General features: G+C 41.8%; 1 protein-coding gene across 1 annotated transcript in view; it reads right to left on the bottom strand.

Moving 5' to 3' along the window:
* Positions 1-15,137, bottom strand: part of PDS5B (PDS5 cohesin associated factor B) — a 177,030-nt gene that overhangs the window by 134,170 nt on the left and 27,723 nt on the right. The window contains exons 2-3 of the mRNA XM_077484113.1: positions 12,600-12,728; positions 3,947-4,150 (exon numbers count right to left, since the gene is read on the bottom strand). Of these exons, the coding sequence (XP_077340239.1) occupies positions 3,947-4,150; positions 12,600-12,707 (312 nt within the window). The 5' untranslated portion in view covers positions 12,708-12,728. The remainder of the gene's footprint in view (positions 1-3,946; positions 4,151-12,599; positions 12,729-15,137) is intronic.

The raw sequence follows: 15,137 nt of genomic DNA, 5'->3' as shown, positions 1-15,137 counted from the left end.
CACTTACCTATGAATTTTAATCCAGTGTTTGTTTATCATAAAATTTCCTGCATTTTTCTTTGCAAATACATAAGCTTAAAAAAAAAAAAAAAAAAAAAAAAAAAGGCTCAGTTTCTCTCAGAGATGCTAGAAATCCCCTCTCCCCACTTTGAGGGTCGGATGGTAATAGGAGGAGGGGACTCTAATATTGCATTTGACCAGCTTTCAGACAAAGGGGGCAGGGGCACCCCAGCGCAAAAGGTCCTTTAAGCAAAGCCTACGTATAGCCAGGCTCCTCCATTCTCTGGGTCTGGTAGACATTTAGAGGGAGCTGAACACCCTTCCTCCTGGGACTTCACACACTAGTCGGCTCCTCGCAAAACATATGCTAGAATTGATCATATTTTTCTTCCCACTTTAGAAATCCGTACAGCATTGCGGGCTTCCATCCGAGACATTGTCTGGTCTGACCATTCCCTGATTACATTGAAACTTATCAAAGCCCCTAAGTAACCCAGTTGGATGTACTATGTTAGAAAAGGAGAAACGGGAGTACACTGCATTACTCGCAATCTGAGGTATTACTGTATTTATTGCTCGCATCAATTGTGTTCATGATGTTTAAATTGTATTGATGTTGTACATTTCATGCTGGTTCAGTATTTCAATGTTTTTATACATATCTTTGTACGTGACCATTACCTTTTGATACTATTAAACTTTAAATTTTAAATTATTGTTTTACAATCGGTACCTTTAAAGTACCACCCTGAAGGGAAAATCACACATTCTCAACCTCAAAAGATGGGGTTTTGGCCCCAGTATTCTCACCCTTTCACACAAGTTAGAGGCTTAGAGCAAATGCCCTGCAGCCTATCTATAGCTAGAGGACCTGGACAGGGGTGTCCCCCATCTCCTTTAATATTTGCTATAGCAATAGAGACCCTGGCTGTCACCATCAGAAACCATCCTGATATCCATGGCATCTGCTCTGTCCCGTATAACGAAAAATGAGCCCTCTTCGCAGATGATATCCTCTGATTTGTCACCTTACCTCTTATCTCAACTCCTAACATTCTCAAATGGCTACACGATTTTGCCGAAGGTAGTTCCAGCCTCAAAGTCAATATGTCCAAATTTCAGGCCCTTAATGTATCAAACAACGCCGCCCCCCCCCCCCCCCCCCAGTGTAGCACCCGCTAGCCCATATTTTCTATAACCCTCTCTTTCCCCCGGGAGTGACATACAGGCATTTAAAATGGTGGACAAATGCCTATACCGGATCAGACATTTCATTAACACGTCAGGGCCTATATCTTATGGCTACTGTGTTAGCAAAGTAGAGATGCTACTTTGAGAGAAATTTTGCTTAACCCAAATTTCTCACTTTTTACACTCTCTATTTGGGTTAAGAATCCAAGCCTGTTAACACCTTAAAAACAATGGTGGTCCAAGGTCATGGAGAGGATAGGAGGCATTTCTTTAATTAATTTACTTAGTCATAGCGGAGTCCACAGAGAAAACCACTTATATGTTGGGATGGGAACGAGACCTCAAATTTGAATAGGATTGAATACATCCTGCAGTTTCCCCTTTATGCTTTGGAGAGTGTGGGCATACGGGTTCACTGCTCTACATCTTTTGGCAGTGCCCCAGAACCCGAAGATTTTAGAAATGGGGTTTTCACCTGATTCAAAGTCACAGGGGTATCTATGCCCCAGGACCCTGGGATGGCTCTTCTCAATCAACGAATAGCTAAAACTTCTAAATTCACCCAAGCTCTGATTAGATACATCATACTGAGGGCCAAAATTATGATTGCTAGGGCACAGAAGAAGGAATTTCTTAGGTGATGTCTCAAGAGAAGAGGACAAGCATTCTTCAGAATTCCGTTGAGAAATTTGAGCTGACCTGGGAACCATGGGCTACTTATATGAATGTTTCCATTTAATTCTGAATGTATTTGATATATATATTATCCAAATATTGAATTCTGACCTCGCGCACAGGTATCTTTCTTCTAATTTTGTTTTTTTCTCTTTTTTTCGTCTTGCTCTTCTCTTCCTTCCACTCTATCCCTCCCCAAAATAAATATCTTCTTCAACTATCCTAGATATTCTGGAACCTTTTCTGGATTTTACAGATAATTAGTCGGTTGTACTGAGTTTTGAGACTCTAGTGGCCTCCTCAACCCCCTCCTAGGGGGCAGGCCCCCTGTCCTTTCTGGGTTTGGTCGCTGAAGTACATTTGTGCAGTGCTGTCACACTATCTAGGGGCATTCTCCCTCTCTGGTTTGTCCTTTTCTTACAAACAACAAGTTTGTATTTTTCATATGCGCATACTCCTCTTTGAAAGGAGAAGTTTGATGCATAAAAATGCTCTTTACAGTAGACCCACTCGAGATTTCTGAAATGTTTTAACACTGAGTCCGTTATACGTACTGCTCTGAAACCTTTCTGTCCTTTCCTTATGCTACTATACTAATTTGTACTGTTATTTTACCCATGGCAACCATTATACTACTTTACTTATGTATTGATTATTTGCATTTTTGCTTAAACTCAATAAAAAAAATTGAAAGTAAAGAAAAGAAAGTGAGTAACCTACTTCCCTACATCCAAAATACCAAGTACTTTGCTCTTCCAGCCTCCAGGAATTAATAAAGAAAAGGTGAGAATGTGCAGTAGGGAAGGTAGATAAGAAAGCAAACCTGTTGCTTTACCGTGCATGACAGACCACAGGTTTAACTTTCGAGCCAGCAGATGGTTATCTGGCTCCTGGGTTTTCCTCAAAGTGTGATCTTCAAGCCAAAGGATAATCTGGAAATTAGGCAATTTCCTGGACCATTTTCAGCAAATGGACACTGTGGCAGCACGCAGGTAAAATCACCTGGTTGTATCCAGGATGGGAAATATGTGTGTCCTAGATTCAGGCTTTATGCAGACTTTTACAATTAGAGGGGAAGAGTTAATGAGCCCAGCTGTAGTAAGTGGGCTCATTAAGGCCTCTACAAAAAACCCCAGCATGCATAGGGAGATGCTCCATCCTGGAACCAGTTTTGTGTTGTATAGACTGGGGAGTGTGTCACCTGTACTGTGCGGTGAGTTAACGCCTGTGTGGCAAAACCTTTACAACAAAGGCAGGGACTGGTACAGCACAAGGCTGTACCCAGTTGTTAGACAGGGAGTCTATGTGTGTAGTTAGAGGTCAAGCTGACCAGGATTTATTTTCTTGTTTTATTTTGTTTGGCTGTTATATGTATCACTGCATGGAGCATAAATAAACCGGATCTTTTGTTTTTTTGAACCTACACCGCTGTCTGCTGTGCCTGACTTTGTGTTGTGAACCCATCCAGGGGGGTCACACACACCCGCTGCCGAGCTAACCCCTCACAATACATTTCTAACCTTAACAAGCTGGAGATGTTTGCTAGCTGTACATGTAGGCTTCTATTATGAAGTTTACCATGTATGCTGGGGGAGTATTTGTAAAAAAGTGAAATTGACATTCACCAAATACACACTCTAAGTGAATTAGGTCTCTGGGAGTTGTTTACATAAGTTGTTTGGCCCAATCACTTCTATATGCACACAAGTGTGACCCTGAAGTCCCCAGATAAGGTATGGTAGGGGTGGGGGGGGGCTTTAGTGTAATCATCAGGCTTAAAATATGCATTTTAATGTAATCACATTTTTTAAAAATTGTTCTAGCATTAAAGGTTTGGTTCTTTCATATTTAGCAAGATGCATACAGTCATACCTATAAATCATACTGACTTTAGAGAATGTGGGCACATATCGATGAACAAGCTTTTGTAAGCTTAGTACTTAGCATAATTACAGAAAGTAAATATACTGTGCCTAAAAATCTATCATCTTGGAAGTTTGAATGTTTAATCTCAAAGTGAAAACACATCTCTACAAAGGATTTTGCAGTCATTTTATCACAGAATAGTAAATTAAATTACCTTCAGCTTATCTGGCGAGGTGTAAGGTGCCTCTGGAGCATAAATCCTGAAAATATCTGCAAGACAACAAGCTACAAGCAAACGGACATCTTTATCTGGGTGCTTTAAGAAAAAATCAGAAGCCAGGTGCAAAGCCAGGTTTAGATAATGCTCCTTTTCTTCTTCAGAGTCCTGATCCATATCCATGAAGGTTTTCACAACCATCTAAAAAAGGCAAAACAAATTACATCAACAGCATGTGTGTTTTATACAGTCTCAATTCCAAAAAAGCTGGCACACTTTGTAAAATCTGCATAAAAACAGAATTCACTGACTCACAAATTGAATAAACTCATATTTTGATTCACAATTAGAAAATGAAAAACATCAAATGTTTAAACTGAGAAAGTACAATTTTAAGAAAAAAAATGTCATTCTGAAATGGGTGGCAGCAGTTGTTGGTGGAATTGTGGCGAGACAAGCTCCCTCTTGCCTGTCTGGTGGAATTGCCCCAAAATCACCAGCAGATATTGGGAGCAGGTATTCCAATTCATCTCTACAATTACTGGCTACAAATGCCAGATCCAGCTATGGCCCTCCTACTATAGCACGATCGATGGCCTAAGTCCCATCTTCCTTTTTTAATTCGTAGCTTGATTGCTGCAAAAAAAGCGAATGTCTCCAGTTGGAAATGCCTAGAACCACCAGACTTTGCCTCATTTCTGCTACACCTGAACATTTAGACCTGATTCAAATTCATGTTCTCTGTTAAAAATGGTAAAAGCCAATTGTTCTAAAAAAAGGCCGGGTCTTCTGGGATCTGGTATGATGTAAATTTTTGAGAGATCTTTTGTACTTCTAGCCAATATTGTCTTATCTTAGGGCATTGCCAAAATATATGCATCAAAGTCCCCCGTTCCTTTTTACACCGCCAACAACGGTCAGAAGCCTCTGGAAAGAACTTAGAGTTTTGACGGGGTATAATACCACTGCGTCAATATCTTATAATTAGATTCCTGAGTCCGCGAACAGATCGATGAGTTCAATGCCAGATATATAATCTTCTGCCGTTGTGTGGGTGAAAAAGTCTTTCCCAGGTCTTTCTCCCATTTCTCAATTCCAGGCATTTTAAAACCTTCTGGAGGGTCATTCAGCAATTCATATATCTTAGAGATTACCCGTGAAAGGGGCTCTTTCTCCTCAAAATATATCTCAAACTTTGTCAGTTGTCTTTGATAGTTCGTCGCCGGTCCTAATGTTTGAAAAAAATGTCGCAACTGTAATGCCTCCCAAAAATGTATTTCATATCGACCTCCTTGTTGCGTCAATGTGGCGATCGAAGGCCATGTTTCCAATTGTAGAAAGTGCGATGCTTGGGCATAGCCCCTTTCTATAAGTCCTTGAAATGCTCCTGGTTCCATTCCCGGTAAAAAACTAGGTTTACCCAGAATGGGAAATAGTGGTGAATTTGTTGTAGAGAATTGAGGATTTCGACAGATCTTAGCCCCTATCCGCAACGTTGGACCTATGAGTGGGTGTTTTTTAAGCAATTCTGGTAATGTTGTATAACACCAGATTGCTCTGCGTAGGGGTATTGAACTGCATTTTTGTTCTATTTCTGTCCATAATTTAGATTCTGTATGTCTACACCAGTCTATCACTCTGCCAATGTGTACTGCCTGGTAATATTTAAACATATCTGGTACTGCCAGGCCGCCGTAACGTTTAGGAGCTCGCATGATGTTTCTATTGATCCTTGGTCGTTTGTTTGCCCATATAAATTTAGTGAAAAGAGTATCTGGCGGAAAAAAGGTGTTGGAATATCTATAGGTAAGGTCTGAAATAGATATAACAGTTTTGGCAGTATGTTCATTTTTATAATATTACATCTGGCAAACCACGAGTGTAAATCCCTGTTTCCATTTGTCGAATAGTACCCGAATTTCCTGTAGTAACGGGGGGAAATTTACTGTAAAAGTATTTTCCATCTTATCTGGTATATATGTACCTAAATACTTAAGTGCTACATTCACCCATTTAAAGCTATAATTAGGCCGTATAGTCTGTTGTACCCCCTATGGGCAGAGCTACTCCCATTGCCTCCGATTTTGTATAATTTATTTTTAGATTTTTTTTGCTTCATTGCACAGAAATACCTTTACAAACATATAGGAAATCGGTGATATGCCATCTAGTTAATGCAGCTAAGGTAGGAATTGCACTCAGATGGAAAGACCCCAGACCACCTTCAATTGCAATGTGGCTAAATAGAGTAAGAAACGTAGGTGCCATAGAGGACTTGGTTCTCTCTGCCCAAGATAGAAAGGATCAATATGATGAAACTTGGAGATCTTGGAACTCATTTATGAATTCTGAGGAAGGGAAGAATCTGATGGGGAACATAGCAGAGGAGTGAGTCCGCACGTACTTGAATGTGTTTGAACCCCCCTATGGGGGCTGGGAAGTACTTGTCTCTTGTGGGGGGGTGAGGGGATAGAGGAGAGGGAGAAGAGGAGGGAGGGGTGGGGGAAGGGGGGAAGTAATAATAATTTTTTTTTTTTTTTTTTTTTTCCGTTAGTTGGGGCAATGGGAAAATAGATAAAAGATGAGGGAAGTTATAACTGGGGGAAATAAGAATTATAATGGATAAGAATGGAATAGATAGATAATATATATAAATTGGAATATGCAATGTGTAAATGAAATAATTTGGTTTTATTTATATAAAAGAAGAGGAAAATGGAATATGCTCTATAGGATATAAGATATATCTATGTGAGAAATGAATGTCTTTGTTGCTCCCTGTAATTGTTGTTCCACCCCTCTGGACTTATGTGATATAAATAAAGAAAGTTAAAAAAAAAAAAAAGCCAATTGTTCTGCGCACAGTGGTCAGACTGGCTTAACCACACAGCTGCTCATCTGTAATAGCGGCATGATCTATATAATCCCCACTGGTACTCTACCCTTTGAGAAGTCGCCCTTGATGTCTAAAATGCATTATTGTAGATTTATCCTATGTTTTTTACCTTTATGAGAGGTACCCAGCCTTGTTTTTCTAGTTTAATTTGCTTTCTTAGTTCACTTTACTACTCATTCTCTACCGACCTTGATACTGTAACGTCGCTAAAGCATGTACATGTATAAAAATGAAATTCATGTATAGCATACTTTTAAAGAAAAATATTAAAGTGAAAAGAAAAAAAAAAAGGAGTCATCTTGTAGAGTCGGGCTTGGTTTACGTTGGTGCATTGCGGGAAACCCTGCAAGTCCACTGCGGGTTCCCGTATCACACCTGACCAGTTATACAGCTGGGGAGTGTCAATACAAAGTTAATGACACCCCCAGATTGGTTTGCATATCGCAGTACGAACTGTCACATCGAACAGGAATCAGATTGCATGGGTGTGAACAATCATACGATCCGATTCTGTTGCGGACCAAAAAAGGGTCCTGCTCTATTTTGGTCCAAATGCGATGCAATAAAATCTGTATAGTTGAAATTGAATTGCAGACATTGCATACGATTTGCACAGCACTGCAAATCACATACGATGCCGGACAGCGCACCAATGTGAACCAAGCCTCAGAGGAGGAGATTTAGTGCAACTGTGCATAGTACAATCAACTTATAACTTCAGTTCATTCAATTAAGCATTGACAATAAAACTTGGAAGCCGGTTACTATGCAGAGCTGCACCCAATTCTGTGTGCACCAGTTTTAATAAATCTAGCCCTGAGTATCTCAGAAGTAAAAGATGGACAGAGGTTCACCAATCTGTGGAAAGCCGTATCTACAAATTATCAATCTCAGAATAATGTTCCTCAGTGTAAAATTGCAAAAACTGTAAATATAACATCTACATTCATAGGCGTGCGCGCCTATTGCATTAGGGTGTGCACCCCAAAGCTCGAACACACACTATATATGAGAGAGAGAGAGAGAGAGAGAGAGAGAGATCACACATACAGTGGATATAAAGAGTCTACGCACCCCTGTTAAAATGTAAGGTTTCTGTGATGTAAAAACATGAGGCAAAGATAAATCATTTCAGAACTTCTTCCACCTTTAATGTGACCTATAAACTGTACAACTCAGTTGAACAAACTGAAATCGGTGGAGGGAAGTAAAAATTAAAAACCAAAATAATATGGTTGCTTAAGTGTGCACACCCTTGACCACTTTAGGCCCACAAGGATTTTCCCACTTCCTGACCAGGCCATATTTTGCGATATGGCACTGCGTCGCTTTAACTGACAATTGCGCGCTTGTGCGACGTTGTACCCAAAACAAATTTTTTACCCCCACAAATAGAGCTCTCTTTTGGTAGTATTTGATCACCTCTGCGGTTTTAATTTTTTGCGCTATAAAAATCAAACAAACACAAGAGCGACAATTTGGAAAAAAATAAATACGTTTTATAACTTTTTGCTATAATAAATATCCCCCCCCCCCCCCCCCCCCAAAAATCCTTCCTTCGGCTTAGGCCAATGTGTATTCTTCTACATATTTTTGGTAAAAAAAAAAAAAAAAAAAAATACCAATTAGCGTATATTGATTGGGTTGCCAAAAAGTTATCGCGTTTACAAAACAAGGGATAGATTTATGGCATTTTATTTTTTTTTAACTCGGCGGTGATCTGCAATATTTAGCGGGACCGTGACATTGCGTCGGACAGATCGGACACTTTTTGGGACCAGTGACATTTTTACAGCGATCGGTGCTATAAACATGCACTGATTACTGTATAAATGACACTGGCAGGAAAGTGTTAACACCAGGGGCGATCAAAGGGTTAAATGTTCCCTAGGTAGGTGTTTTTTTAACTATGGGGGGAGTGGACTGACCGGAAGTATAGAGATCACAGTTCCTAATCACTAGGAACAGACAATCTCACTCCCCTGACAGAACGGGGATCTGCTTTGTTTACACTGGCAGATCCTCATTCCGCTTCTCTGTAGAGCGATTGTGGATGGCTGGCAGAGTCCGCCAGACCCACTGATTGGCTAGCACGGGAGTCAATGGGCACACGCCCATAGATCGCCATGTACGTGACTTACAATGATGGAGATTCGCGCAAAAGAGCCAACCTGCTGCAGTACAACTGCAATGGCTGGACGGAAAACAGTTAAATACTTTGTTAAAGCACCTTTTGATGTTATTACAGCACTCTTTTTTTGGGTATGAGTCTACCAGCATGGCACATCTTGACTTGGCAATATTTGCCCACTCAACTTTGCAAAAACACTCCAAATCTGTCAGACTACAAGGGCATCTCCTGTGCACAGCCCAATAACCGGCTTCTCTAAAAAGGACATGTACACTGATAAACAGGACACTGATTATCAGTGCAGTCCCAACAGTGCCCACCTTCGGAGCCTCATGAGCACACATCAGTGAAGGAGAGAAATTAACCATTTGAAAAATTTAACAAAACTATGAAATTGTTTTTTGCTTTTCGGTTTGTTTAGCAAAAATGAAGAAAACCCAATGGTGATTAACCACTTAAGGACCGCCGCATGCCAATGTACGTCATCACAATGGCATGTACAGGCACAAGCACGTACATGTACGTGCTTGCCTTCCAGCGGGTGGGGGGGTCCGATCGGACCCCCTCCCGCTGGATGCGGCGGTCCGTTTCGCTGCAGGAGCGATCCGGGATGAGGGGATGGCCGTTGGTTTCTGGCCATCCCCTCTCGATCGCTCCTGGCGAATGAGAAGCTTCCTCCCGCTGTGTATAGTAAACACAGGCAGGGAGGAAGTGATGTCATTCTCCTCGGGGCGGTCTTATTGGCCGGACTATGAGGAGAGGACACAGTAAGTGTGCACCAACACTACACTAACACATAGGCACACACAGGCAGACAACCCCCCCCCCCCCCCCCCCCCAGTCAGAGTGTCACTGATTGCAGTGATCATTTATTTTCTGATCACTGCATTCAGTGTCAGTTGTGACAGTAAAAACTGTCAGGGCAGTTAGTGTTAGGTCCAGGGTAGCCCCCTACCACCCCCCAATAAAGGTTTAACCCCCTGATTGCCCCTAGAGTTAACCCTTTCACCCCCTTTTGCCAGTGTCACTAAGCGATCATTTTTCTGATCGCTGCATTAGTGTCGCTAGTGTCACTAGGTAGCTAGTTATTTTTTTAGATTCACCGCCAGGTTTTTATAGCGCTAGTTACCCCAATATACTACCCAATAATGGTTTTAACCCCCTGATTGCCCCTAGTTAACCCTTTCACCAGCGATCACAGTATAAGTGTCACTGGTGACGCTGGTTAGCCAGTTAGTTATTTAGGTCCCCCGTCAGGTTTTTATATAGCGCCAGGGACCCCCATATACTACCTAATAAAAATGTGAACCCCCTGATTGCCCCTAGTTAACCCTTTCACCAGTGATCACCGTATAAGTGTTACGGGTGACTCTGGTTAGTTTGCTTTTTATAGCATCAGGGCACCCACCATTTATTACCCAATAAAGGTTTAACCCCCTGATCACCCGGCGGGTGATATCAATTCGGTTTTAGGGTCAGGGTTTGCGTCGCCCAGGCAGCGCTAGGTTAGTGCCAGTACCGCTAACACCCACGCGCAAAGCATAAACCTCCCGTAGTGGTATAGAATCTGAACAGATCAATATCTAATCTGATCAGATCTATATTAGCATCCCCAGCAGTTTAGGGTTCCAAAAAAACGCATTGTTAGCAGGATCAGCCCAGATACCTGCTAGCACCTGTGTTTTGCCCCTCCGCCCAGCCCACCCAAGTGCAGTATCGATCGATCACTGTCACTTACAAAACATTAAACACATACCTGCAGAGTCAGGCCTGATCCCTGCGATCGCTAACAGTTTTTTTGGTAGCGTTTTATATTTAAATCCGGAAAGCAGTGCTTGGTTTTCGGGGTCCCATACATGGCTAGGCTCCCAAAAAGTCCCCCACATGTGGTATCCCCGTACTCGAAAGAAGCAGCAGAATTTATTTTGGGGTGTAATTTCACTTATGCCCATAGCATGTGTGAGTAATATATCATTTAGTGACAACTTTGTGCAAAAAAAAAAAAAATGTAATATTCCTGCAACTTATGGCAAAATATAAAATATTTAATGGACTCAACATGCCTCTCAGTAAATAGCTTGGGGTGTCTACTTTCCAAAATGGGGTAATTTGGGGGGGTTTTGTGCTATTTTGGCATTTTATGGCCTTCGAAACTGTGATAGGTAGTGAGGAGTGAAATCAAAAATGTGCACCCTTAGAAACCCTGAAGGCAGTGATTGGTTTCGGGATGCCGTACGCAGCTAGACTCCCAAAAAGTCCCACATATGTGGTGTCCTCGTACTCAGGAGAAGCAGCAGAATATATTTTGGGGTGCAATTCCACATATAACTATGGCATGTGTGAGCAATATATCATTTAGTGACAACTTTTTTTTTTTTTTTTCATTATTCAATCACTTTGGACAAAAAAAAAAAATTCAATGGGCTCAACATGCCCCTCAGCAATTTCCTTGGGGTGTCTACTTTCCAAAATGGGGTCATTTGGGGGGGGGGGGGGTTTGTACTGCCCTGCCATTTTAGCACCTCAAGAAATGAGATAGGCAGTCGTAAATTAAAAGCTGTGTAAATTCCAGAAAATGTACTCTAGTTTGTATAACTTTTGCGCAAACCAATAAATATACGCTTATTGACATCTTTTTTACTAAAGACACGTGGCTGAATAAATTTTGCCCTAAATGTATGACTAAAATTGAGTATATTCGATTTTTCTAATAACAAAAATAGAAAATATATTTTTTTCTAAAAAAATTCGGTCTTTTTCCATTTATATCGCAAAAAATAAAAATCACAGAGGCAATCAAATACCATCAAAAGAAAGCTCTATTTGTGGGAAGAAAAGGACGCAAATTTCGTTTGGGTACAACATTGCATGATCGCGCAATTACCAGTTAAAGCAGTGCAGTGCAAAATTGTAAAAAGACCTCTGGTCCTTAGGCTGAAGTGGTTAAATACCACCAAAAGGAAAGCTCTATTGTGTAAAAAAAAAAAAAAAAAAAAAAAAGATAAATTTATATATATATATATATATATATATATATATATATATATATATATATATATATAATATTTATTTAGTTTGGGTATAGTGTAGCATGACCGCGCAATTGTTATTCAAAGTGCATCAGTGCTGAAAGCCCAGTAGGCAAGTGCTTAATGCAGATAGCTATATACACTTACATGTACACACGAGCGGAATGTCCAACAGAAAAAGTCAGACGGAAGCTTTTCATCGTATATTCCGATCGCGTGTATGCCTCATCGGACTTTTTTTTTTTTTAAATCTGACGGAGAACACGTTTTCAATTTTTTCCAAGGGAACCAATTCCTATCGAGAAAACCGCTAGTCTGTATGCTGTTCTGACAGACCAAAAACAACGCATGCTCTCACGTACAAGACAGAAGCTATTGGCTACTAGCTATTGAACTTCTTTTCTAGTCCCGTCGTACATGCTGTACGTCACCACGTTCTTAACAATCTGACTTTTTGGTGTGATCGTGTGTACGTGCGACAGTTCCAGCAGAACTTCGTCGGAAAAACTTTCGGAGTTTATTCCGGCGGGAAAACCGGTCATGTGTACGCTGCATTATTCTGTAATCTTTCCAAGCAACAGAAGATTAGCTCACCTTCAAACGCCTAACCATTTCCTCTTTGGAAATTTTGTCGGAGATTTCTTTGACTCCCGGGGGATATGTGATCTTTCCATCGTTGCCCTTGGTCTTCGAATGAGCCATGATGACACAGTGCGTTTATCCCTAGAAGAAAAGAAGGTGGTGAAATTAAATAAATAGCACACAAATCGTGTGTATTGTAATAATATACATATATATATACATATATATATATATATATATATATATATATATATTAGGGATGTTACTGATCAAAAATTTTGTGTTCGATTAATCAATATTTTTTTAATCGATTAATCGACTAATTTGGATTAATTATAATGCACATACAGATCCAACTACTTTTAGCTGATCTCCTTGCATTGCAACTCTGCATAAGTCAGTGGTAAATGTGGTATACACTATAAATAATCACCTGACACTACTTAGTTTTCACAATCCATGACTTAACTTCTCAGTTCACACATACATTTTAAATTCAAACTATAGCACTGACGTAAGTAATTTTTTTTTTACCACAGTAGCGTGACAATCCCTCCACCTCCGGTCTAACTAATCACTCTCACCTTATGGCATGGACCCCTGTGCAAACAGGTGGTCATGCATGCGGGTATCAATAGGGTTAACACGGACCATAAACTTCTCTCACAATCTCAGGTCATGGGTAGAAAGAAAAGATCTAAGTGCTCACCGCTTAAGAATAAGATTTAATTTTTGTGTTCAAACACAAACTACTCACATAAAGATGATAAAAACACAGCATGTAAAGCCGACAATCGTGTTAGTTCCGTAGGGCAGCAGCGGGGGGGGGGGCGCCATGCGTAGCTCCTCCCCCGTACACGTTACGTTCAATCAGAAACTTCAATGTCACCGGACTCCTCCCCCCTTCCCTTCGTTAGCAGACGGAGGCACTTGAGGAAGGGGGGGAGGAGTCCGGTGATGTCACCGGATCTCCGGCGGAACTCCCTGAAGACCCGGGAAGTCGGCGGAGAGGTGAGTACCGGTCAAAAGAATTTTGATCGATCAAAAAAATTAACGATTAATCGAAGAATTAATCTTTAATTTTCACAGCCCTAATATATATATATATATATATATATATATATATATATATATATATATATATATATATATATATATATATATAAATATAATATATAAAAACACACGCACACACACACAAAATATAAGGCTTCACGTACATGCTTAGAAGTTTCAATGCCAATCGCCACGTGAAGGCACCACTGTACACCCATGTACAGGTAAAGGTTTACCCAAACATAGCAGTGCAATGGCATTCACTTGATTTGCAAGCTGTATGTGGCACGTGCAGCTCCCTGGGCACCAGAAAACACTGGGGATTATATGGCTCAGCACACAGAAGCCGCTAAGCGTCCATGTGCATCAGGACTAAATAGTACATGATATGCTTATATGAGCAGGAAAAAAGGGAAACACAACACCTCTCTCCCATCAGGACTAGATTAGACATGCCCAAGTACACCTGAACTATCTCGAAAGTTTGACCTTTTAATCAACTCAATTAAAACTCTAATCTAACAATACATTCTTGAATTAGGATTAGGGGATCAGCCTTAATATAAATTAATTAATTAAAAGCACTCCTGTTGTCCCACGCATACATGCTTGCATAGAAAACATTGAGCCACACGTTGTACATCACTGTGCATGCTGATCGAAAACAGAGAGGGGCAGATGATAGGCCCGTACCCACTCAGTCTCTGCTGAGCAGGCACAGACAGGCCCAGTGGCGTACTAAGTGGAGGGCAGGCCACCCCGGGTGCCACACACTGGGGGGGGTGTCAGGCCAGCGCCCCCCGCCACGACTGAAGAGGAGACAGTGCCGCGGGTTAGGCAGCGGCACCGCGCAGTGACAAACCACACAGGGAGAGCCCAAGGCAGTGGCTTTGCAGTGCACAGACCCATAATGTACCTCGGCACACACACGGAGAGCCTAAGGCAGTGGCATTGCGGGGGGGGTAGGTGCGAGCAGCATCCGAGTGGCACCTGACGGCACAGTGATCTGGGACCGGCGCAACAGTCCATTTGTCTCTGTGGTCGCGGTCTGATCAGTCTCGGCAGCAGCTGTCACAGTCGAGCAGAGTGAAGACGCCTCCCCCTCCTCTTTTATGTCTACACAGTGCTGTGCATGCAGGAAGAGGGGGCTTCACTCTGCTTGGCTGCGACAGCTGCTGCCGAGACTGATCAGAGCTGCAACCACAGAGAAAAGGGGATTTTTGCGCCGGTTCCGGATCACTGTGCCGATAGGTGTCACTCGGGTGCTGCTCGCACCTCCCCCCACAATGCCACTGCCTTGGGCTCTCCGTGTGTGTTCCAAGGTACAGTATGGGTCTGTGGGGGGGGGGGGGGGGGGGGGGGGGGGGTCTGTATTGTTAGGAGGATCTGTGCACTGTAGGGCGGGGGGGTCTGTGCCCTGTAGGGGGGGGGGGGGAGATTCTGTTCTGTAAGGGGGGGGGGGGGGATTCTGTACTGTAGGGGGAGGGGTCTGTA

The sequence above is a fragment of the Lithobates pipiens genome, unplaced genomic scaffold (genome assembly GCF_037356315.1).
Source record: "Lithobates pipiens isolate NorthernLeopardFrog02 unplaced genomic scaffold, aLitPip1_a1.2 Scaffold_16, whole genome shotgun sequence".
Taxonomy (NCBI): Eukaryota; Metazoa; Chordata; class Amphibia; order Anura; family Ranidae; genus Lithobates; species Lithobates pipiens.
The sequence above is the reverse complement of the archived record's forward strand: the minus strand, read 5'-3'. Positions and strand labels throughout refer to the sequence as shown.